The sequence below is a fragment of the Cavia porcellus genome, unplaced genomic scaffold, assembly GCF_034190915.1.
Source record: "Cavia porcellus strain 051 isolate PalLab524CR breed Dunkin Hartley unplaced genomic scaffold, mCavPor4.1 scaffold_15, whole genome shotgun sequence".
Classification (NCBI taxonomy): Eukaryota; Metazoa; Chordata; class Mammalia; order Rodentia; family Caviidae; genus Cavia; species Cavia porcellus.
In genome coordinates, this window is record NW_026947498.1 from 11,788,637 (window position 1) to 11,812,644 (window position 24,008).

At 48.4% G+C, this 24,008-nt stretch overlaps 1 protein-coding gene across 10 annotated transcripts in view; it reads left to right on the forward strand.

The window, feature by feature from the left end:
• The window catches only part of Pcnt (pericentrin), a 114,331-nt gene that overhangs the window by 70,079 nt on the left and 20,244 nt on the right, over positions 1 to 24,008 (forward strand). For 9 of the 10 annotated variants that reach the window (XM_023562101.2, XM_063224687.1, XM_063224688.1 and 6 more), the window contains 9 exons: positions 7,000 to 7,671; positions 8,327 to 8,426; positions 11,186 to 11,340; positions 15,386 to 15,550; positions 16,969 to 17,142; positions 17,679 to 17,862; positions 19,092 to 19,314; positions 19,526 to 19,676; positions 20,522 to 20,953. In XM_023562101.2, coding sequence (XP_023417869.1) covers positions 7,000 to 7,671; positions 8,327 to 8,426; positions 11,186 to 11,340; positions 15,386 to 15,550; positions 16,969 to 17,142; positions 17,679 to 17,862; positions 19,092 to 19,314; positions 19,526 to 19,676; positions 20,522 to 20,953 — 2,256 coding nt within the window. The remainder of the gene's footprint in view (positions 1 to 6,999; positions 7,672 to 8,326; positions 8,427 to 11,185; positions 11,341 to 15,385; positions 15,551 to 16,968; positions 17,143 to 17,678; positions 17,863 to 19,091; positions 19,315 to 19,525; positions 19,677 to 20,521; positions 20,954 to 24,008) is intronic. The other variant, XM_063224691.1, reaches the window with a different exon arrangement.

Sequence of the window (24,008 nt, forward strand, 5' to 3'; positions counted from 1 at the left end):
AAGTTCTTGAGGGTGCTTTCCACATTTGTTATTCAAGCCACAGCTTTGTTGTAACTGCAATGCTCAGGTATAAACTTGTGTTTGTGTCGATGTCGCTCCCGGCCGGCAGGAAGGACACACGACAAAGCCTGGCAGTGGACAACCTTTTCTTTTATTTTCCTTCTCCGTACAGCCTGCCCTGGGATCGCTCCCAGCCGAAGCCTCCTTTGGTCTGCTCCCCGCGGCTCCTTCTGGGCTTCTACTTCCGGGCTTCTTCTTCCCCCCCAGGGGTGGCACCAGTATATATACGGATACAGTGTCCAATCATGTTAAAGTAAGCAAGGCAAGCTGATTGGCTAACATCATCAGTTGCCAGGCAGACTATATTGTTGAGCGGGTTGCTTACGCGGTAAGCAGGAAACTAACGTGCTCGATGGGAGGGGTAATCTACCTCAGGCTTTACTCTTTACTACAGGCCTCACGTCCGCCAAGTGAGGCGACCGGGCTCGGGGCTGCGGCTCCCAACATCTCCCCCTTTTTTATTTTTTATGAATGTGCGCATCGTAGCCCTTTCTGGACTGGGTGCAGAGGCTTATGCCCTATGCGTAGGCCCACCGTAGGTCCTTGGCTTAGACCCTGGTCGGCCGTCCCATGGTCTGCCAAGGCCCTGAGGCCCTCGTCCTTTTTCTAGGGCCAGGCACAAACTGGACGGAACCTGGATGCACACAAGCTTGCACTCATTTCCTCTCCGTAAAGAAATCCCCTCGGAGAGAAATTTAGACCTGGGCAGCATCTAACAGTCCAGCGGCTTACGTGCAGGATGGGGTAGGGCCTGGCTTAGGTTGAGTCGCACCGGGGGAGTACGCTCTTACCCGTCATTGACTCTCCTACCCAGCTATGTCATAATTTTTTAGAGGAGGAGTGTGGGAAGCTCACCGTCCCTAGACTCGGTCGTAGGCTAGGCGAGCGAGCCATGCATATGCCTGAGGATCTTCTTGTCCATTTTGGGCTACCGCTATTTCTATTCATCTTGTTGGTCGGTCTGTGATGGATCTCCGGTAGGGCAGGTCTGATCTTCAGTCGAGGGCTTTGTCGCCCGTGTCAGTCTCTCCGGTACCCACAGTGGTTCTCGTCCCGATTCCTGTGGGAAAACACAAACCGCGCCTCGGTTCCAGCTGACCACTGGATCCGGGCCCATCCATTGTCCTGTCAGGACATCTTTCCACTTCACCCACCCTTTATGGTTGGGGGAAGGGTTGCAGTGCTCCACGGCTGGGGAGCAATTATCATTATTTAAATTTAAAAAATTGTGTGTGAATAGTGCCATGGATAATCGCGCCTTTGGGGCCAGGCCTTGGCCTACTCCCCCTTTTTGTTTTTGTAAAATTTCTTTGAGGCTTCTATGAGCCCTCTCAATGATTCCTTGACCTTGGGGATTGTATGGGATACCATGTTTTAATTGAACCTCCATCATTTTGCAGAACTCATTGAAGGCTTTGCCTATATAGGCTGGTCCATTATCAGTTTTTAATATTTTTGGTTTGCCCCATGCGGCCCAAGCCGCCAGGCAATGATTGATCACATTAGACACTTTTTCACCTGTTTCTGCTGTTGCGAATATGACGTGAGAACAGGTGTCTGTGGAAACATGAACATATTTAAGAGTCCCAAACTCCTGTATATGTGTGATGTCCATCTGCCAAACATCACCAGGGATCAAACCTCGAGGGTTTACTCCCATCGGTATGGCAGGTTTGTATGTGGCACAGGAGCCACATAGTCGCACGATATCTCGTGCATCTGCTCTGGAAACATGGAAATGGTTTGCTAGTGTCCTGGCATTGACATGAAACTTATCATGGAAGGCACGGGCTCGCTCGATTGGTGTTAGTAAAGTAAAAATCCATAACGGGCGAGTGGCAGTATCAGCAGCCGCATTCCCCTGTGCCATGGGCCCCGGCAGGGATGTATGTGCTCTTATGTGGGTGGTGAAGACCTTATGGTGTCTGTTCTGAAGCAATGTCTGGATAGACAGGAACAGCCCAGCCACTGTGGAAGTGGATCTAATTAAACCGGCAGTCTCAAGCACTTGCATAGCATTGACCACATACCTAGAATCGGAGACAATATTAATGGCTTCTGAGAACCGTTCAAGAATCATTTTAACGATCTGCAGTTCCACCACCTGAGGCTGATCAGGTTCAAATTGTATGGTAACCGGGGGCTTGCCTAGGATCACATAGGCGCCTATCCCCGTCTTGGAGCCATCTGTGTATATTGTAGTTGCTGGGACTAATGGCTCAGAGGCAGTAACCTTTGGAAAAATTATAGGGTGCTGAGTGACAAATGACAAGATAGGGTCTTTAGGGTATTGATTGTTTATATCCCCATGGAAAACACATCTCAGAATGGCCCATGTATCTATGCAGGCAGCCAGGGTCTTGATCTGGCTGGCGGTATAGGGTACTCGGATGGCTTGTGGTCCTGAGCCAAAATGTTGGACAGCTCTATCATGCGCCTCAAGGGCCAATGAAGCGACTGCCTCCGGGTAATGCTCTATGACTTTTGCAGGTGAGACCTTAGGGTGTATCCACAGTAATGGTCCTTTCTGCCAAATCACCGCTGTGGGCTGTAGACTAGTCTGTAGCAAACAGACATCAAAGGGTCGCCCTGGTTCAATTCTGTGTAAGGTAGCCCCACCTAAGGCTTTTTCCACTCTCTGTAAGGCAGCTCTTGCCTCAGGAGTGAGCCTCCTGTGGGAGGCTATATCTGGGTCTCCCTTCAGAAGGTCGAACAGGGGTTTGAGATCTGAATTTGGTATATGTAAATATGGCCTAATCCAATTAATGTCTCCCAATAGCTTTTGCATGTCATTTAGGGTCCTAACGCCATCTGTCCTAATGGTGACCTTCTGCGGAGAGACTAGCATAGGGGAGATTCTCGCGCCTAAGTAGGTCACCATTTCTCCTCCCTGAATCTTGTCGGGGGCAACATGCAGATTAGCTTGTCTCAGGGCCTCGACCAACTGGCCGAGCATATTATTTAGCATGTCTGGGTCCCTGCCGCTGAGCAAAAGGTCGTCCATGTAATGCACACATCTTATCTTGGGAAAGGATTTCCGTAGGGGGGCCAGTAGGGAATCAAGGTAAATCTGACACATAGTGGGACTGTTGGCCATACCTTGGGGCAGCGTTATCCACTCGTATCTGAGATCAGGGCTTTCTTGGTTAATGGTGGGTAAAGTAAAGGCGAACCTATGAGTGTCCTCTGGATGCAGGGGGATTGAGAAGAAACAGTCTCTAAGATCTATAACATAAACTGGCCAGGACTGAGGGATGGCTGAGAGAGCTGGCAGCCCCCTCTGGACCGCCCCCAGGGACTGCATCTGCGCGTTGACCGCCCTTAGATCATGGAGCAGCCTCCATTTGCCAGACTTTTTCTTAATTATAAAAATGGGGGTGTTCCATGGGGAGGTTGACGGCTTAATGTGTCCTAATCTAAGTTGTGTACTGACTATTTCTGACAAGGCTAATAGCTTCTCCTTAGGCAGGGGCCACTGAGGTACCCAAACCGGATCATTTGACCTCCAGGTGATTTTGATCGAAGTGGGTAGGAGAGCTTCTTCAGCGGCCCCTAAGAAAAACCCAGCCCTTGCCTACCTTTTTTGTTCTCTACTGGTATTGGGGATGTCCGACCCTGTAGGGCATTGCCCAAGCCTTTGCCGGGGGTATATCCCTGGTTCCTGAGTATATTCTTAGCCTGGGGGGAGCAGTTTGACGTAAGCGTGACATCCATCTGAGTGAGGATGTCCCTTCCCCATAGAGACACTGGCAACTGCAACACAGATGGTTGGAAATGGCCCTGATGACCCTCCTCATCGCACCAGAACAGGGTTGAAGCACTAACCTGAGGAGCTGACACCATCCCCAGGCCCTGCAGCGTGTTATCTGCAGTGTTGGTGGGCCAGTTGGAGGGCCAATCTTTTCTAGAGATAATGGAACGGTCAGCTCCTGTGTCTAGGAGCCCTGTTATATTCTTGCCATTGACCTTAAGTGAGAGCATGGGCCTTTTATCAAGTATTATATGGAGTCCCTCGAAGACTTCCCCTGAGGAACCGAAACCTTGACTTTCTCTAATTTTCTGCTTTGAGGGGAATCTCTTGTGGAGACTGGGGAGCAGCAAGAGCTGCGCTATCTTGTCTCCTTTATTGATTACCATAGTACCCACAAGAGATTGAACCATAATTTTAATGTGTCCTGTGTAGTCTGAGTCTATGACCCCCGGGACTACTATGAGACCCCGAAGGGCCGTGGAGGATCTCCCGATCACCAGACCCACGGAATTTTCGGGTAACGGTCCCTTAAAGGTGGTTTCAACCACTTGAACACCCATATCAGGCACTAATATAAGTCTGGAGGCGACACTGAGGTCCACACCTGCTGACCCAGGGGTGGCCCTTGTTGAAGGCTGCCATCCTGAGCTGTCCTGTCTCTGGGGCGGGGGCCCGCCTGTGAAGGGGGCCCCCTCTGGCCGTTTTTTGGCCCTCTAGCATCTCGTCCACAAATACGGTTGCCCTGAGCATCAAAGACCGACCTACACTCCTCAGCTTTGTGTGATCCCCTCTTGCATCGCCCACAAACATATGGTTCTTCATTCCTAGGGCGAGGCCTAGCATCTGTATTGTTTGGGCAATGACGTTTAATGTGTCCTGGCTCCCCGCAGGCAAAACACCCTTTAGCCTTACATTCCCCTTCTAACCCGCGAGGTCCCCTCTGCTGTACAGCCGCGGCCAGGAGAGCAGCCACTCCCGAGTTGGAGAGCGGCCCCCCTATCTCTCTACATATCCTAATCCAGGCGTTGAGGTCCTTGTTCTTATGAGGAGCTATCGCTGCCTTGCACTCCTTTGTACATTGCTCAAAAATCAGCTGCCTTACCAGCGGTCGAGCCACTCCCGGATCAGAAAATATCTTATCGGCAGCATCTTGCATTCGGGCCACAAAGTCAACAAATGGCTCTGTGGTACCCTGAATTATTTTTGAAAGACACAAGGAGGCTGTTCCGGCACCACTTACCTGCTTCCAGGCGCGGAGCCCTATGGCGTTGATTTGTTCATAGACAGCGCCGGGGAACTGAGTCTGATCATCAGCGTGCCGACCTTCTCCCATAAGCATTTCCTTGTTCCACCCCCGGTTTCCCCGACTGGCGTTTCTCTCAGCCTGCTCTGCAGAGAACTCTGCGTACCAGGCTCGCCAATCCAGGTAACTACCCGAGGGCAGACACGCCTTTGCCAGCTGAATCCAGTCCGCGGGGGTGAGGGGCCCAGAAGACAGGTTCTCCAGCATGGCAATGGTGTAAGGCGCAGTCGGCCCAAAGGTTGTAACTGCATTTTTAAGTTCTCTAATCTGCTTTATCTCAAAAGGCTCCCATGCATTACGTCCCTGGCCCATAGCTACTTGTACAGGAAATATCCCGTAGGGGCCACTATCTATCCCAGGTGGTGGATGTACCTCATGAGACAAACGTCCCCCCTGCCAAAGCCGCCTGTAAAAATACCGACCCGCCGGCGGCGGAGCATAAGACGGCGGCCGTGATTGGGCGGAAAATGGGGGCCCGTGCATCACTTCCTGTTCTGGCGAAGAGGAAGGGAGCTCCCGGGCGGCCACCTCGTGGCGAGGGATCGCTTCCGGGAACAGCCCCCAAGGTGGGGCGGAAGGCTTCGCCTCCCTCTCGCGCCGGGGAGCGCTCAGGAGCTCTCTACTCCTCCGCAGACCAAGTTGAGCGGAGCGCAATTCACGGCGCAACGCTGGGAAAGAACCCTGCGACTCCTTATCGAGCGACTTAGGCTCCTGACAGCTGGTCTCTTTGGCCTCCTTGCCATTCAACTTTCCCTCGTCCTCGGAGTCAGACGACTCCGAGGCTAGAGCCCCGTCCTTCTCCTTAGCATCTTTGTTCCCCTTGACGGGCCCCTCTCGGGAGCTCCCCGACTGGGCCTGCTCAAATACCCTGCGTACTTTTGTAAGCTCTTGAGAGCTTTCTCCACAACCACCCTCGCTCTTAGTGTTGCTACCTAGCATGTTTCCCATCTTTTAATATGTTACTCACCGCGTGAGGCCCAAGGAATCCGCTACTTACGCGTGAGCCTGAGGGGAGTCTAAAAGCCCTGTAGGTGCGCGCCACCCAGAGCCCAGGCTTATCCCCAACTCACCTGTCTCGCAGCTCTGTACTGGAGCGTTGTCCGCTGTCACGTCTCAGGGGTGATCAGTCCCCGTGCGGGCCTCCAAATGTCGATGTCGCTCCCGGCCGGCAGGAAGGACACACGACAAAGCCTGGCAGTGGACAACCTTTTCTTTTATTTTCCTTCTCCGTACAGCCTGCCCTGGGATCGCTCCCAGCCGAAGCCTCCTTTGGTCCGCTCCCCGCGGCTCCTTCTGGGTTTCTACTTCCGGGCTTCTTCTTCCCCCCCAGGGGTGGCACCAGTATATATACGGATACAGTGTCCAATCATGTTAAAGTAAGCAAGGCAAGCTGATTGGCTAACATCATCAGTTGCCAGGCAGACTATATTGTTGAGCGGGTTGCTTACGCGGTAAGCAGGAAACTAACGTGCTCGATGGGAGGGGTAATCTACCTCAGGCTTTACTCTTTACTACAGGCCTCACGTCCGCCAAGTGAGGCGACCGGGCTCGGGGCTGCGGCTCCCAACATGTTTGGATACAAAGCTCAGCAATGCTAGGCAGATGCTCTGTTGCTGGACCACACCCCAGCTTCTAATGCCCAGCATCCAAGGGCTCTAGTCTTTGTTTTCCTCACTCAAAAACAGCTTGTGGCTTCAGTAAATTACCACAAGAATAGGTTATTACAGTTGTCTTTCATGAAATTAAACTTGAACTCCTAAGTATACGGAGAGATCAGAGGTCATGGACACATATGTACAGCTGCTCATAGACGCCAGTCCTGGCTTATTGATAGCTGTGTGGTGTTGTGTTCCTTGTTTCACTATGTCCCTGTTCTTACTTGCAGGGTCAGGGAAAATGGATAGAAGATTGTTGGCTGCGAAAAGTTGATCTCATAGCTCAGGTGCAACAACTTCAAGAAAAACTGAACTGTCTGTCACATTCTATGGCCTTCCAGGACGCTGACCTTGTGGGGTCCAGATTCCAGCCCTCGACATTGACATACCTGTCAGAAAATAGCTCTAGTAGTAGTTCCTGTGGCAAGGCAGCAGCAGATCTACTACTTCCTGTTGATACACTTAATAATGATAAAACTACATGGGATCTAACTGATGTAATTAAAAATCAAGATTCCTCGATCATAGATGAAATGCCAAATTCTCCCACTCAAGAAAAAATAAAACCCAAGGATGTGAGCCTTTCTTTACAAACCAGCGTACATAGTGACTCCCTCCGTGTTGAGGAGGCAAAACCCCCGAAGGATCCAGAAACAGTACAGGACCTATCTTCTTGGAGCTCCCCTGAGGTCTTGCGAAAGGATTCCAGCCTTGAGCCCTGCACCAGGATCCCCCTAACACCCTGCTCAGGTGCCATGAGCCTGTGTAGTGCTGAGGGCTCCCCCCAGCACACCATATCCTGGCTGCTGCAGAGCAGCTTGGGCAGGTCTATAGGTGAACAGACCCCTTTGTGGACAGCAACTCCGTCATCTGATCACCAGCCTGTGGAGAGGATGGCTGCGGTAAGTACTCCTGCTGTGTCCAGGCAAGTTGCCCGCAGGGACGTGTCACAGCAGCTGCCATTGTTGGCTCATGGCATATTGGCACCTCCTGGGCGGGAGCTGCAAGATGGGGCCACAGAACCATGGCTGCTTCAAGGTTTCCAGCACGTGAGCTATGCTGGCCTGGTAGAGGCCGCCAAGGGCTCCTTCACTGCTACAGCACAGTCATAAACCCTTCCTCTTTTGTGATTTGTCTACAATGGTTTTGTATTTAGTTTCAGTAGTATTTTGTATTTCACAAGATACACATATGCTAATTAATTTTAATACAATTGTTTTTCAGATAGATCATATTTTGCCTAACAATAATGTTGGGATTCTGTGTATATTGAGTAAGAAAATTAGGGTATGTTATCTTAGGTATCCATTTACTATCATTTCATGCAAAACTTAAAAAATTCTAAATATTTGCTAGTGGCTACTTTAATGCTATGGGTAAATATAAGTTGTTGGGAGCACATGGCCTCAGTGTGTTCGTGAGTTCTGAATGCATTGATCTAGGTTCTACATAAGATCATAAATTGGCCTTAGGAAGTGTCTGTGTGACAATTTTAGCTGTGTGATATAATAAATTGTTTTATTTTGTGATCATCTAAAAGTGTCCCTATCTGAATAGGAGAAGGATGTCGAAGATTTTACAACTTCTTTTGAGTCTCGAGACATGTTAAGATCTCCTCCTCCTGGATTAGAAGAAAAAAATGATGAGAGTGCAAAAAGTGAGTCAGTCCTCTTTTCTTATTTGTTGCTTTAGCAGTTTTAGAGCACAGACTAGTAGACATTCCCAGCATTCACATTTACCATGTTGTTCCTCAGTGCTAAGTGCAAGTCGCAGACCCTCTGCTGAGTGCTTCACTGCATATTTCATAGCATTTGGCTCGCAGTAGCACACTCAACACCAGGAGTTCCTACTGCTCCATAGCTGGTGTCTTGTCCTTGTCCTTCCTCAGATTTTTGCCAGTTGTCCCAATAATGCCCACTACAGACAGCTCACCCAACTTCTGCTTGGGGTATTCCAGTTCCGGGCCCACAGAGCTAGAAGGAGGCAAGCCAGGTGTGCAAATCCTGTGCTCACCTTGCACTCTACTTCCCCAGCCTATGTACACATCCTCTGCTTCTACTTCCCCAGCCTATGTACACATCCTCTGCTTCTACTTCCCCAGCCTATGTACACATCCTCTGCTTCTACTTCCCCAGCCTATGTACACATCCTCTGCTTCTACTTCCCCAGCCTATGTACACATCCTCTGCTTCTCTCCAAGTTTTTAGACACTGCATTTGAGGAGAGCAGGGCAGTGGTTTGTAGCCAGTTCTTCCTTACTTGCATTTGTCTCATGTATCCTTGAAGTTTCCTATGTGGAGTGCAGTTTTTTCTCCCTGCCCTCATGGCAGGAAGTGTGGGATCAACATAGGCCCCTTGGCAGTGTCTGTACCCACAAGATTTTCTTCTTTTTTCATGGATGGATGTTCGGTAGAAAGACTTAGTGACTGCAAAATTTCTCTTCTTAAACTCTTACCCCTTGACCTTGGCCTCTATGGCAGTTCTTCCCTGAACCAGTAACTGTTATAGTGGTTGGTTACCAAACCATTATCTTCTAGCTTTGTGCTTTCTTCTACCATATAATGTTTCCCTCTTCCAAGTTAGTACATGAGATGTTTTGATTTTTAAAAATCATCGTTGCCTCTTACAGTGACTCTGATAAATGATGGTAGTGAAATGTAATTCATTGGAAATTTAGCATTACAGAATATTAATGTCAGAAACATTTGTTTGTTATGAGACAGTCTTGCCATGTAGTTCAGGCTACCCTTGAACTCACTTCATACCCCAGATTGGCCTTGAACTCACAGCAATCCTCCTGCCTTAGCCTCCCAAATGCTGGAATTAAAGGAGTGGAGTTAAAATTAACCACACCTGGTCAATTTTATATTTTATTTATTCCAACTCACAAACAGGTGACCAGTTGAGTATTCTACAAGCTGCACTCCACGGTAGCCATCCATGTGTCCCGGCTCAGGATAAGTGTTCCTTGGGGATATTCACCTGGGTCTGATTCTTAGAGATGTGATAATTTGTCTTATTTTTAGGTCACTCTTGCCATTTAAAATAACATCTGGATGGCATACCAACAGACTCCACTTGCTTCATCTTCCTTGTCACATACGTGCCGCTTGCACACTTGGGTTTTCCCTCATTCCTTGTTCTGTTGCTTGTGTCGTTGGTGGTCCACCAGACCCTTTGTCCCTCCTTGGTGGTCTTTTAAGAAAGCTTCTGGAAAAGCATTTGGCAGGAGATGTCGTTTTAGGAGAACTATCCCATCTCCCTGGTGTTCATCATTAGTTGCATTTGGGTCAACAGTTGTATGCTATGACCCTGGAGCTTGTCATGCAGCCCTGAACCCGCTGGTAACATAGAGACTTTGGTGACAGGCAGGACCTGGTCGGTGTGTCTCATGTCAGAGAACTTCTCTCTTTGTTTTTGAGGCCATTTCTCCCCTGGTTTTCCTCCTCTTTCTGTAATTCTTACTAATGAAATAATGGACCTCCTAATTTTGTTTCTTCTACTGATTTTTATTTTCATTTCTAAGAGATTTATAAAGAACTTTGTCTTAACCTTTGCATTAAGCTAAGTGTTTTTACTGTCACCTTTTGGACAGCTAAGAATGCTTCTCATTCCCCAAGGACTTCATTTCTTTATCTCCTGAGTAATGAGCCCCTTCCTGTATTTATTCTGATTTTAATTGTAATCTCTCTGGTGTTTTCTTCTGTTGCTACTTCTCCTCGTTGCACCGTTTTGTTAGAACATTTGCTTTTGCATGTCTGAGATATCAGACTTACCCATCCTCCCAAGACCTTGTCTTTAGATCTCCATGCACCCTTTCTGGGTCTAGAGCTTCTACCAATGAGCTGGGTGCTGGTTGGGGAGCTTTCCCACTGGGTGTTGCCTCCTGCTGGCTTCGTGTCCTACCTCATCCCCACAGGCTTCCTTGGGCTACAGATCCAAGAACACTAGATGGGCCTGTGTAGAGCAGAAGAGCTGGAGACCCCACTGTCAGATGGGATGCCTCGTGCCAGTCATTCTGAACTGTGTTTGAGGCTTTCCCCATGCTGTCTTGCCACATGGCAAGTCACTTATTCTGAACCAGACATTTGCTGCTTCTTTAGTAGTGCTTAGCCTCACCTTGAGGTCATGCCCTTGCTCTGTTGATGTGAGCTGTGTAAACCCTGTGTGTCTCCTGCTGCTCTTGACTCAGGTCTGGTTGTCTGTGGGGATAAGGACCAGCACATTAGCTTTGTAAAAAAGAGCTGAGGTACCCTTGAGATTTGGGCTTAAATCATGGGGATTAAATGTCAAACCTGCAAAATATATGTAGTCCTCATCTTATGTGTTATAAAAATGGTTTTACCACTTTTGCCTGGTGCCAGTGTTTGCTTCGATGGGAGTTGTGCTTCAGCACTGACTCTGTGGTGTTCATAGGTGATGGCCCATGCTGTGGAGCGATGCTAAACCTCAGGTCTGGACAGCCTGCAGCTCCCACTGCTGGTCCTGTGACTGCTGCTCCTGTCTCCAGAGGGTTTCTGCAGCCACCAGGACAGATGCAGGAGAAGGAGGTCCACACAAAGCATGTGAAGGTGAGGCTGATAGGGAAGAGGGAGGCCCAGTACACTGCACACCTACTGCCCAAAGTGTGTTACAGTGTGTGAGCCCTGCATGGGTGGCTCTGAGGGTCAAGTGTGCTTCTAATTTTATGGCTTCTATGTTTCCAGAAGGAGAGGTGCTGCCTTTGGAGGGCACCATGGTTTTGGGAGGGAATGAGCTCTGCCTGTGTTTTTCTGAGCTCATGAAGTCAGAGAAGAGGAATCATCTTCCTGGATCCCACCATCACAATTTATGATCTGTTGGGGAGTGATTGTGTTTGTTCGTTTGTTTTGGAAACAGACCTCAGAGACCCTCTGCCTGTGTGTGAGCTGGGCCAATGGTCCCTTATGCTCTGTAGAGTGCTAATTAAGTGTGCAGGCACTGAGGGATAGCCCCACCAACTTTTCTCAAACTCGTTGCCTGTAGAGGAACAGCATCTTGTCCCTCCTTATTCTCATATGTGTCTTCTCTGAAGGAGGCAGTGTGTCTGGCTGTCATACTGGCCGGGTGTTTCTGATATTAATTGTGTTCCAGGCAGGTGTCACCATGAGAGCCCTCCAGATCTTGGTGAGGCGATCAGCACCCATGAGTCTTTTCTTGACATGCTATCCTCAGCAGGAAGAAGGTGATGACACTTTCAGACATCCCATGGTGGGGGAGTGTCCTATGGGTCTCTTTTTCTACATTTCCTTTATCTGATGAACAGGTCTCTCTTTGCTTGCTGCCAAACTGAGCCTGTCAGCCTAAACCCCCAGTAGGCTGGGCCCATGCTGAACTACCATTCAATACAGCCCTGCAACAGGCATACAGAATATATTCCTCCCAGAGAGGGGCACTGGGGCCATCAGTGCTGCTTGTCTGGGGGCTCTCAGAATCTCGGCTTGTGAGGCCTTTGGGATTGGAGAGGTGCTCTCTTCAGAGAAGATAGAAGAGCCAATTAAACACAGTTGAACAGGTCACTTGATGACAAAGCCACTGGTGTCATCATGGCTGAAAAAGTAAATGATATCATGCCCCTAATGAGCCTTGCTTACATAGTGAATGTATGCCCAGTTTCAGTGATACTGAGTTCTGAGATTATATTTAGAATAAAACTTTAAGAATGGAAATTGGAACCAGCTGTGATGATACATACCTCTACTCCTAGCATTTGAGAGTCTGAGGCAGGGGATTTCCTCAAGTTTGAGGCCAGCCTGAATTACATAGCAAGACCCTGTCTCAAAAAACAAACAACATGGGGTTGGGGATTTAGCTCAGTGGCCTAAGCACCTGCCTGGCAAGCATGAGATGTGAGTTCGTTCCCTGGTACCAACAAACAAACAAACAAACCCCCAAAAACCAAAACAGCAGCAAAAATCTTGCCAGGTATGACAGTACACGCCTATAATCCCAGTACTCTGGGGCCTGAGGCTGGAGGGTTGCTGTGAGTTTGAGGCCAGTCTGGGCTACATAGTGAATTCTAGACCATTCTGGATTACACAGCAAGATCCTATCTCAAAAACAAAATAAAAACAACAAAAATCCCAAAAGAACAGAAATTGGAATAATTGGTTTATTTCTTTAATTATATTTAAACTTTATATAATATAAAATATCCAAGACAGGGTTTTTTGCTCAAATAAAAATAACACAGTTCCTAATTTTCAGAAATAAGTGTGGTTGTTAGTGGTAATTCTTTGTATTTTGTAATTAAAAAAGAAAAGCCAGAGGAGGTTCCCAAGGTCTTTGAAGAAGCAGCCACAAAGTTATATGAGGTCAAACCTGGGCTGAGCCAGACCAGGCCACACAAAACCCAAAATCCTAAAATGTATTTCTATTTGATTTCTCAGACTGTTTCAAACAAGCCTTTCTTCTTTTACATTTGTGTTTTATCTTTTTGGAATATTAGAGCACCCTCTAGTGGTGCCAGGTACAGCGAGGGCCCTGACTTGACAGTTGTTGAGTGCCTGCTCACACCAGCTGGCTGTATGCCAAATTGGATGCCGCTTTCTGAGCAAATGTGGGCCCCTAGGCTCTGAGGCCTTTGTGGTCTGCGTGTGTCAGCAGTATGTAGTCTCTGTGGTTCCCATATGGTCTGTGTGGTTTGCATCTATGGGCACTATGTAAGCTCTCTGTGGTCCCCACCTACTTGCCACATGTGGTCTCTGTGTATGGTTTCTGTGTGTGATTCCCATGTGGTTCCTGTGTTTTCCCTATGTATGGTCTTTGTGTATCCCTTTTGGTGATCACCTTGTGACCTCCACGTATTCCCTGTTCAACATGTGGTTACCAAGTAGTCTCCATGTGGGTTCTCTGTGTATGGTTACCGTGTATCTACATGTGTGTTCCATGTGTGTGGTTTTTGTGTGGTCTCCACGTGTTTCATATCTGTAATCTGAGTGTGTGCCTCTTGGTCCTTTGAGTATCCTATATGGCATCCCCATGTGGGTTCCCTGTACGTGCTCCCCATAGATATTCTCTGTGTGAATCCCTCATGAGGCCCCCAGGTGCTCAGTTTTTGTAGCCCTGCACTGGGAGCTGGGAGGGTTGGGTCAGCACAGGGAGATCTTTGGCAGAGGAGATTCCAGTCATGCACAGTCACCTCCGGGGACCATGAGTATAGGATGGGTAAGTGGAAGAGCTGTGGGTCAGCGGAAGTAAACGAGGACCTTCAGGCAGGAGTCAGGGGAGGCACATATAAACTACTGCTTCCATGATGGAACGTTCTTAGTCCTAGCTACTGGGTCCCACGCTAGACCATCACTCCATAGTCCAAGTGCCGAACTGCCTACAGTGTCCAGGGCTGGTGGGCCATGTGTTACTTCCCCACCCTGGCAAAACTCATCTCAGCAAGGTATACCATGACCTGGTGAGAAAGATAGGGGCTGAGCCCCTGTGTAGGGGCTGAGGTTGTGTGGATTGCAGGGTTTTTTCAGAGATGTTTTTAGATAGGATTTTATTCCCATTGTAAGGTCCAGAAAAAACGTATTTTAAAATACAGAAAATGGCTCATCTTCAGCCAAGAGGTGACCAGTCACTTGGCTCTCACTGTTATCTGTGCAAATGGAAGCAGGGTCTATAGGGCTGTGCCACCTAGCTCACCCTTAGCCTGACTGGAGACCTTAACATCGATTTTATGTGAAATGCAGTCCTAGGGCCCTGAGCACATTAGGCAGGTGCTCTGCCATTGAGCTGCAATTGAGACACTACATTTTTAGAGTAAAATTGTTTTAAATTGTCAGATTGTCTGTAATGTCAACATAATACACAGTATGGTTCCTAACATTGTATGACAAAATATATTTCCAGTGAGCTAAGTGGTACTTCAGCTATAGGCCGTGTCATTGCTTAATTTTGCACTTCCCACATTTTGGACTTTGTTTATATTTTTAACTCACATTTTTAAGACAGGTGTCTCAAGCAGGAGCTTTTATATGGCCAGACTCAGTGGCACTGAGCTCTGGCCAGGCACTGGCTTCCAAGACTGCCTTCTCTCTTTCTCATCCTGGCTGGGCAGACCTGATATCCTTCGTGCCCTATTGTGAGGCCTCCAGGTGCAGCGGTCTGAGGAGACCTATAAGCTATAGGGGCTGACACTCTGCAGAAACAGCTGCCTTTGCCTCAGCTGGCCATTGGTGTTAGCCAGCATCTGGGCCTTGTGCACAAGTGGTCTTCATGTAGTCCCAGGAGGGCCAGGGACATGCTCAAGATCTTTAGCCCAGCCCAACCTGGCCCTGCTGTAGAGGAGATTTAGTACCCCAAGGAGAATAGGCAGGGTGGGATGGAGTGGGGTGGGCCTGGCCTTGGAGGAGCTTATCTAGAACCCCTTTTCAGCCTGGTTTCTTGGTCTCTGAAGTTGTGGGAGTGATGTTTGAAGTCTTCACAGTGAGGACAATGAATAGCTGTTTGGAGTGCCACCTTACGGTGGCCTTATGGGTGGCAGAGTGGCCATCCTTTTGCACCACAGACTTGCCCAGCACCAAGCTGTGGTGCCCACATAGTACACGTAGGGAAGGCTTCAGGTCATTTTTCCTTTTATCATGTTTTTTCCTCCTGCAGGCTTTGCTGCAGATGGTGTGTGATGAAAGCCACCAGATACTGGCCTTGTCAGAGAGCCGAGACCTCCCCAGCACCCTAAGCAAGGGGGAGCCATATGCTCACTTGGCCTATTTTCTAGGCAAGGGGCAAGGCTTATTGGAGGTGACTCCTAAGAAAGGAGAGAAGGTATGGAATTGTTCAGTAAGAAAAAGAGTCTTCTTTTTCTTTTCTTTTCTTTTGTCTTTTCTCTTTTCTTTTTTTCATGCTAAGGTTGAACCCAGGGCCTGGCATGCTCCAAGCTACACTGTAGCTGAGGAAATATTATGTTCACCTTGCATACCTGTTTCAAGCTCACAGAAACCAAGAGGAGCTGTGCATAGAGATAAGGGTCCGTTTAGAGCAGCACAGATTGCAAACAAGAACTATAGCTCCCACCTGACGGCCAAGCTGCCTCTACCTGCTGTTCCCAGCAGATATGTCTTGGTGCCTCTATGTGATCAGAGGAAAGTGATCTCCTTGTGACCTGAGGGGGAAAGACCAGAGGTATTCTCCTGCTCCAACAGGCTCTGAGGACTGGTGGGCACCTGCAGGTGCACACAACATTTCTTCCTCCATGCAAACCTGGGTTTACCCTTGGAGCTGGCCCCTGTCACCTGCTGTCATCTCCCAGAACTCAGGGGCCATCACAACATGAGGAAATGGACATTGGGTGCTTTTCTTTGGCCTCAGAATGAGCCTTACTTTGCCTCCCCTGCAGCTCCCACCTGTTTCTTCCTGCTGTGGTGAACGAGCTAGGAAGGAGAGAAGGTCTATGTCCCTATGCCAGGAAAATGATAGCCTGTGGTTGGTACCCACTGGGTGGCCACCAGCCCTGCTGCAGACAGGCTGTTTTCTTGAGCCATGGGATGCCTGCTCCTGGCCATTATCTGTGAAGGCTGCTGGGCCCTCTCCAGACCAGGGGCCCACTGGTGCAACAATGAGAAGAGGAGAGACATTCAGGACCTGTTGCATGGTAGAATTTCACTGTTCTCATCTGTGTCAGTTTCTGCTCATGATGGTGGCGTCTGCCTCTCACACTTGTATGTCCTCTCCCCTATCGGAGTGGCTACCTTTGCTGTCCCTTTGCTCAGTTGCCTTGACAAATCACCACAGATTTTAGTGGGTCTGGGTACCTGGAGGTGTGGTGCCAGGAGGCCAGGGCTCAGGGGAGGGCTCAGGTCTTGGCTTATAGATGGCCTCCTCCTTGCTGGGTTCTCACGGAGAACATGTGCTGGTGCCTTTTCCTTTTCTAATGAATGTCCATAGTCCTGCCAGACCTAGGGCACCCTATGACCTCTTCAGCCTCAGTGAGGTCTTATCTCCAAGTATAGTCTTGATGGGTGAATGTAAGAGACTCAAATATTCAGCCTGCAAGGAGTTCGCAGCACGCACTAGCAAGAGCACTAAGACACTTTCCCTTTCCTCTCTCCTTCCCTCCTTCCTTCCTTTCATTTATTTATTTAGTGGTACTGGGCGTACAACCAAGGGTCTCATGTATGCTGGCCCCATCACCCACTGGCCTGTATCCCAGCTCAGCATTAAGGTTCTTTGCTTTAACTTTGCAGAAGCCCCTGGATTTGAACCTCGACTGGAAGGAGGAGTTTCCACAGGCCACACAGGGGATATTTGAGAGGGAGCAGAAGATGGTGCAAGCAGAGCTGCAGCCTGGACCCTGTGGCTCAGACCCAGGGGATCACAGCTCCCCATGTAAGAAGTTGGAGAAGGTTGTCCAAGAGCAGGTGAGCAACAGCCCTACATCTGTGCCTTGAAGCCAGGAAAGGGTGATGGAATCTGCTTCTCTCTGAGTTTTGGTTCATGTGCTCTTCACCTTGGGATATGGTAGCAATTGGCTGGGGAAACCCTGTCGTGCCGGGCATTCACATATGGCTCCTCACAACTCTACTGGCTCTCCCCAAGTCTCACTCCTGTGGACAGAAGAGCCATTCCCAGGGACCTCCCAGCTATCAAGGACACTGCACACATGATGGCCATCAACTGTGGGACAGTGTGGACCTGTTTGCACACTGGCACCCAGATGAGCAGACTGGCCCTGAGAGCAAGGGGCTGGCTCTAGCTGCCCACCAGGTAGAGGTCAGGAAGGTGCCTGAGAGCAAGGTCTGAGTGTTGTGCACTCTTCCACACTCAAGGTTCCACAACAAGTTGTTCCCTGTAGCCTGGGAAGGTGGGGCTGTGGGAAGTGGGGTGTGCAGGGTTCCTGCCTTTCTGCCTGGTTTCCTTACAGAGTCTCTTCTCTCCACCCCTGGGAAACCTGCAGGAGAAGACCTGTGAACATCTTTGCCTGCCCGACAGGAGCACCCTGCTGTCAGAGATTCAGGCCCTGCGTGCCCAGCTGCGCATGACACACCTGCAGAACCAGGAGAAGCTGCAGCAGTTGTGTGAAGCACTCACAAGTACAGAGGCCCGCAGCAGTCGACGGGAACATCAGTTGCGCAGGCAGGGTGGGTGCCACCTCAGAGCACTGCAGGGGCAAGTATAGGAGGACCCCAGGGGAGCTGGTGCTGGAGTTCAAGAGCTTGTCATCAGTTTCAACTTCTAAGCAGTTCTTAGGCAGATCATCCTCTGCTGGCTTCTGTGCCAGGCCAGTCATGGGTAGATACCCTTCCTTGCTCCCTGTTGTTCATGTGTGGTGTCTTTTTACTCGTCGCTGAGACAAAATATCTGATGCACCAAGTTGGGAAATGAAAGGTTTATTTCTTACAGTTTTTGGAGGTTCCTAGTGAGAAGGCAAATTCTGTCTTAGTTACTTTTTACTTATTACTGAGACAAAATACCTGATGACCAAAGTTGGGAAAGGAAAGATTTATTTCTTACAGTTTTTGGAGATTTCAGTCCATACTCAGTTGGCTCCAAGGCAGGGTGGCATGGTGGGGCCGCAGTTCATGGCGGCTGCAAACAGCAAGGCAGAAACTGCAAGAGAGACATGCCTTTTTCCTGCCATCACATTACATCCTGGCTCCACCCCTATGTGGGTGTAGCATTGATACCATCAATCCAAGCACTATACAATGAACCAATCACAGATGCATAATGTAAAGGCATGAGGACTGGGGGCCTCCAACATAAACCATGACATGTGGGATCTGTGTGAGGAGGTGCTTTTGTTCCTGCTTACATCTGTCAGATAAAGTAGCCTTACAGGAGCTGTGACCCTGTGTGCTAGGGCTTTGCCAGCACTTTTGTGTGCAGAGGGGCCTGACCTGTACTTTTCTTCCCCTGTGCCCTTTTCTAGCTTGGGTGCTGGGAGGTGCTAGCCTCAGCAAGGAAAGCATCTCCTCCTTGTGTTTTTTAGGAGAATTTGTTCAGAATGGGACTGTTTCTTCCTTAGCTTCTGGTAGACTTTCTCAGTGTAGCCATGGAGGGCCTTGAATTTTTTTCTGTGGAGTGCATGTGACCTGTGAGTGGTAGGATTGACCAGCACTCTGGGAAGGCCTTGGGGACACATTGTTGGTGCTGATCTTTGTGCTCCTGACCAGGAGGAAATGAAGTGTCACTGATTGACCTGGCTCCCTTAGAAATGATGGTTTCTAAGTCTCAGAAATGCCATCACTCCTGACCACATCCAAGCACACCCCCCATCTAATAAATGTCCTGTCAGACTTAACATCAGTTTTTGTTTTGCACTTCGAACCCATAAATAATGCTGTCTTATGTTTCTAATCTTTCTCAGTTGAATTATTGGCATATAAAGTTGAGCAGGAAAAGTGTATAGCAAGTGATTTACAGAAAACCCTGAGTGAAGAGCAGGAGAGAGCGAGGGGCGTGCGGCAGCTCTTGGCAGCAGAGCAGAGCACAGTACAGGACCTGCAGTCAGAGCTGCGTGAGTGCCAACATGAGAACACAAGGCTGCTGGAGTCACTTGGCGAGGCACAACGTGAGGTTCTCCAGCTGAGGTGCGTCCCTGCTTGGTCTATTTTCTTTCAGTTGAAGTCCTGCTGTCTTTGGGTCTGCTGTGGTGATGGGGCTGCAGGTACCTTTGGGTCTGGGGTCTGGGAATGAGAGATAGAGCCACATGGATGGGCGATGGGGGGACCCCACCACCACCACCTCCACCTTACCTCTGCCTGACCGACTGTGGTACCACTTGGCATCTCACTTGCACAGGTCCCTGCTGGATGGAAAGGAAAGTGATCTAAAGGCTGCCCTGGAGGAGCTGGAGCATGAGCGGGGAAAGGAACGTATCCTCCAGGCCCAGCAGGAGGAAGAGCAGCTGCGGCACCTACAGAAGGAGGGCCAGAGCTCCAAGGCCCTGGAGGTGACTGGCTACTCAGGCCATCCCGGCCAATGTGTCAGAAGCAGGAAGCTGCCCTCATCTGCCTTCCTTTTTTGTTTTTGTTTTTTTTTTTCAGATAAGATCTTGCAGTTTAAGCTGTACTTGAACTCATTATGTAGCCCAAGCCAGCCCAAATATTAAAATGATCCTCCTGCCTCAGCCTCCCTGAGTGCTAGGATTACAGGCATGCACCACCTTTCTTTCTTACTCTTGTTTGTGGCAACATGTCCACTCAACAGGAGTTTGAAACAGTGAGACAGGGCTGTATTTTCTGGTAAAATAGTCATTGGCAGTGGGTGCCCCCTACAAGGCAGGTAGCTACATGGCCAGCAGTGCATGTGACCTCCTCAGTGGCCTGCTATTCATGAGCATGTGCTCCTGGAAGAGGCATGCAGCCTCCTGAGTGGCCATCCTGAAGAGCAGCAGCTGTAGAGGTAGTGGGGAACTCCTCTGTACAATGCAAGTACAAAACCTCTAGCTCACAAGTCTGTATGTCATTCATCAACATGGAATCATGGATGCGTAGCAAGCAGGATGTATTGTCTTTGAGTATCCTGAGTGTACATTGTTCTTGAGGAAGGGAGAAAAGTCTATCTCTGAATATAGGACGTGTGTGCATTTCCTCTGTGCTCCTTCTGAAACAGTCTTCATCTATGTAGTCAGGTGATAAAATAATAATAATTAAAAAAACTCTTGTTCATACTATGTAGAACGATTTTCAAAAGGTATCTTTGCTGAAAGTATGTAAACATGTCTGAGCAAGAAAACTTTTTATTGTCTATCATAAAAGTATTTAACTTTTCCCATTTGTTTTTTCACAAATATAGGAATTAAAAGTATCTTTGGAGAAGCAGTTTGCTCAAAACAGCCAACTGAATGTTGCATTGAACCATGAGCGGACAGTGAGGGACAATCTGCAGCAAGAGCTGCAGATTGAGCAGTCACGTTGTGAGGCATTGCTGGCGCAGGAGCGGGGCCAGCTTGCTGAGCTCCAGAGGAGCCTGGAGGCTGAGAAGAAGCGAGCACTGGAGCTCTCAGAGGCTTTACAGCACGAGCGGCTGGTGACAGAGCAGCTGAGCCGTGGTGCTCAGCAGCCACAGCCGCACCATGTCATGCTGCGGAAGCTGAAAGCGGAAAAGGCCCGAGTGCTGGAACTGCAGGCCACACTCCAGGTGGCACAGCAGCAGGCCCTGCAAGCCCAGCAGCAACTGGAGGCCCAGGTTCAGGAGCGCTGTGCAGCGCTTGGGAAGGAAAAGGAGGTGAGTACCACCTTAAGGTTGGCTGTGGACACCTTGCAGACCCATAGGCAGGAGCTAAGATGCTGTCTGGAGCGAGGAAGAAATCAGCTTGGTAACAGGCAGAGTTAGAGCAGTTAAACCCATGAATGAAAGTGTGAGGAGGACAGACTTATTAGAGAAGGAGAACAGCCCAGGTTGAGCCAAGTCAACTTGGAGAAGGGTAAGTAGTGGCAAAACGATAAGGAGAAGCTGATGAGAGCCACCTGCATAGGTTATGAACCTTTGAGGAGTGATTGGAATGTTAGGAAAGTTGGCATGGGGTTCTTTCTGGCCTCTGCCCTCCATTTCTTTGGTCTTTATGTCAGTACCACACTGTGTGGACTGTTACAGCTTTATAGCAAGTTGTAATGAGGATGTATGATTCAAGATTGTTTTTGCTCTTTGCAATTCCATGTGAATTCCCCTTGCAATTCCATGTGAATTTGAAGGTTGCATGAAGGATCATTGATATTTGATAAGGGTTGCATTGGATCTGAAGGGCACTGTAGCTGGTATTGTGTTAGGAAAGGAAATGTGCTTGTCTGTGAACATCAGTTGTCTCTGGTCACGAAGGTCCTTGATTTCCTTCCAGCGTCTTTTGTAGCGTTTAGAATATAAGCTCTACACTTCTTTCAAGGAAACTTAGTCTTGTGTATTTTATGATTTTTTTTTGTGATTACAGATGGAATTATTTTCTTAATTTTATTTTCAGATTGTCATCAGTGTGTTATTGATCTTGTGCTGCATTGCTGAATGTGCATATTGATTTCCAATGTAAATAACTCCCTCTCCCTCTGTCTCTCTCTCTCTGTGGTACTAGTCATTGAACTCAGGGCCTCACATGTACCATCCACACATTCTACCATGGAATTACATCCCTTGCCCAGCTTTTACTATTTTTAGAAGAATTCTCTCTATATATAGGACTATGTCACCTGCAAATAGTCCAGTTTCCTTTCCTTTCTTCCAGTGACTTTTATTTCTTTCTTGGAGCAGTGTTGAGAGCAGCTGGTCCTCACCTTGGCCAGGAGGCACAAGCTCCCCCTGCTTATGTGCTGCCTGCTATGCGCCTTGACAATGCCTCTTATCCAAGGCAATCCCTCCTGTTTCTTGGTTGTCCAGTCTTTCCTAATTAAATAATGACAATGTTAGATTTTGTGAACCTATTTCTCAGAGTCTCTTCAAACCCTGACATTTGTTCAGCGCTGTGGTGGTTGCTTTGGTCTGATGGACATTCTTTTATTTCTAGGGTGACTCCTTGATCATTGTAAAGAATTCTCTTGATATGCTTCTGGTTATTCAATTTGCTAATATTCTGTTGAAGATTTTGCATCTATGTTTGTTGCATCTGTATCTTTCTTGTGATATCTTTGGTTTTCATATCAGGTAACAGTGGCCTTAAGGTTGGGTTGGGATATGGTCTTGTTCTGTCATTTTTTGGATGGACTTTGACTTTTAGATGCATTCTATGTCTAACAAAAGCTTTTAAAGAACATCTTCACTGCTTGATTTTTTTATTTTATGAAATTATAAAAAGATTAGTGAAACTAATGGCCTGGTCTTTCTCAGGAGTTAACTTTAGTGAAATAGTAAAGGAACATCTGTTTCTAAAACCAAAACTCTGGATTTTTAAATATTTCAAAGATAAATTAGATTCCAAGATGTCTTGCACTGTTTTTAAGTACATATCAGAGATTTTCTTGATAGTTTTCAATATCTTTATGAGATAGAATGCATATACGTTGAGTTCCCAGATTTACATTGTGTGGTTCAGGGATCTAGAGTATTCTACAAGATGCGGCCATCGTGGCAGTCAGTTTAGCAAGTTCCTGTCACCAAGTGAAGTTCTTCTTGTGCTTTGATGTATTCGCTATCCTCTTTCCCAGCCTGGTGACCCCTGCTCTGACCTATCTGGATTTGTCTCTTCAGGACACAGTAAATGGGACTCTGCAGTATGTGCCCTATGTGACTGGCTTTCTTTAGGTGGGAAGATGTCTTCAGGACTCAAGTTGTAGTGATCACTGAATGTATCATGTTTGAGGTCATTATTTTTTGTTGCTTAAGAAAATTCCAAAATAATTACAGTGTTTCATCATAAGAAATGATACAGACAAGCGGAGTGGCATCATTTGCAGGTATGGAGAGCAAGGGAGTTTGAAGGCAAAGGTCTTGGGTGTTATCTGGAGGTGTAGGCTGTGGAACTTTGTCTGGAGGGCCAGGCCTCAGGTCGTTGTGTGGAGGGGTGGGAAGGTTTGGGGTGTAGACATGGGCAGTCTGGCCAGCAGGATCCCCATTTGCTCTGTGAGGCAACTATGACTCCTGGTCACACAGGGATCCTTATGGCCCAGCTGCCATTGTACCCACCTATATCCAGGGAAGAGAATCTGAGCTAATACAGTTTTCACCCTGAGAGCTCCCAGGCTGTACCCATGGTTTCTAGCTGAATCCTTTCACTTGGCAATTGGTGTGGAATATTTCTAGAAAGTAAATACAGAGAAAACATCTTGTGTGTGGAGCAGGAAACTGTACTCCATGCGACTTTAGGTTGCAAGAGTCTGGTAGTATTTGCAGCAGGCCCAGGTGTTCTTCTCTGGCCAGGCTGCTAGAACTTCTCCAGGAGTCTTTGCAAGGCCAGAGCTGCCAACTCCAGGCAAAATAAATTTAACTTTCTTCTCCAAGAAAATGGTAACAGTGTGTGTGCACAGTGCTGATGTCATAAACTGCACCCCAGGCTCCTGCTGCACCCTACTACTGTGGACTGTAGAGCTGGGGACAGCCCCTCTGCAACCTCCTCATGGGGCTCAAGTCTGGTTTTGGGGTTCTTGTCCTAATGTGGTGCTTGCTGCATCTCAGTCCTGGAACTCTTCTTACCTCTTTACCCTTGTTCACTCATGGGGAGTCCACCGAGCTGCCTTGCCTCTCCCCACTTTGCCTTCCTTGCTGGTGTGTACTCAGCTACCTGCCTCATGTGAGTTGGGCCCGTGCAGGAAGTCCAAGCACCTTTCAGTCATTTCCATCACACCCAGTATATGGCTTA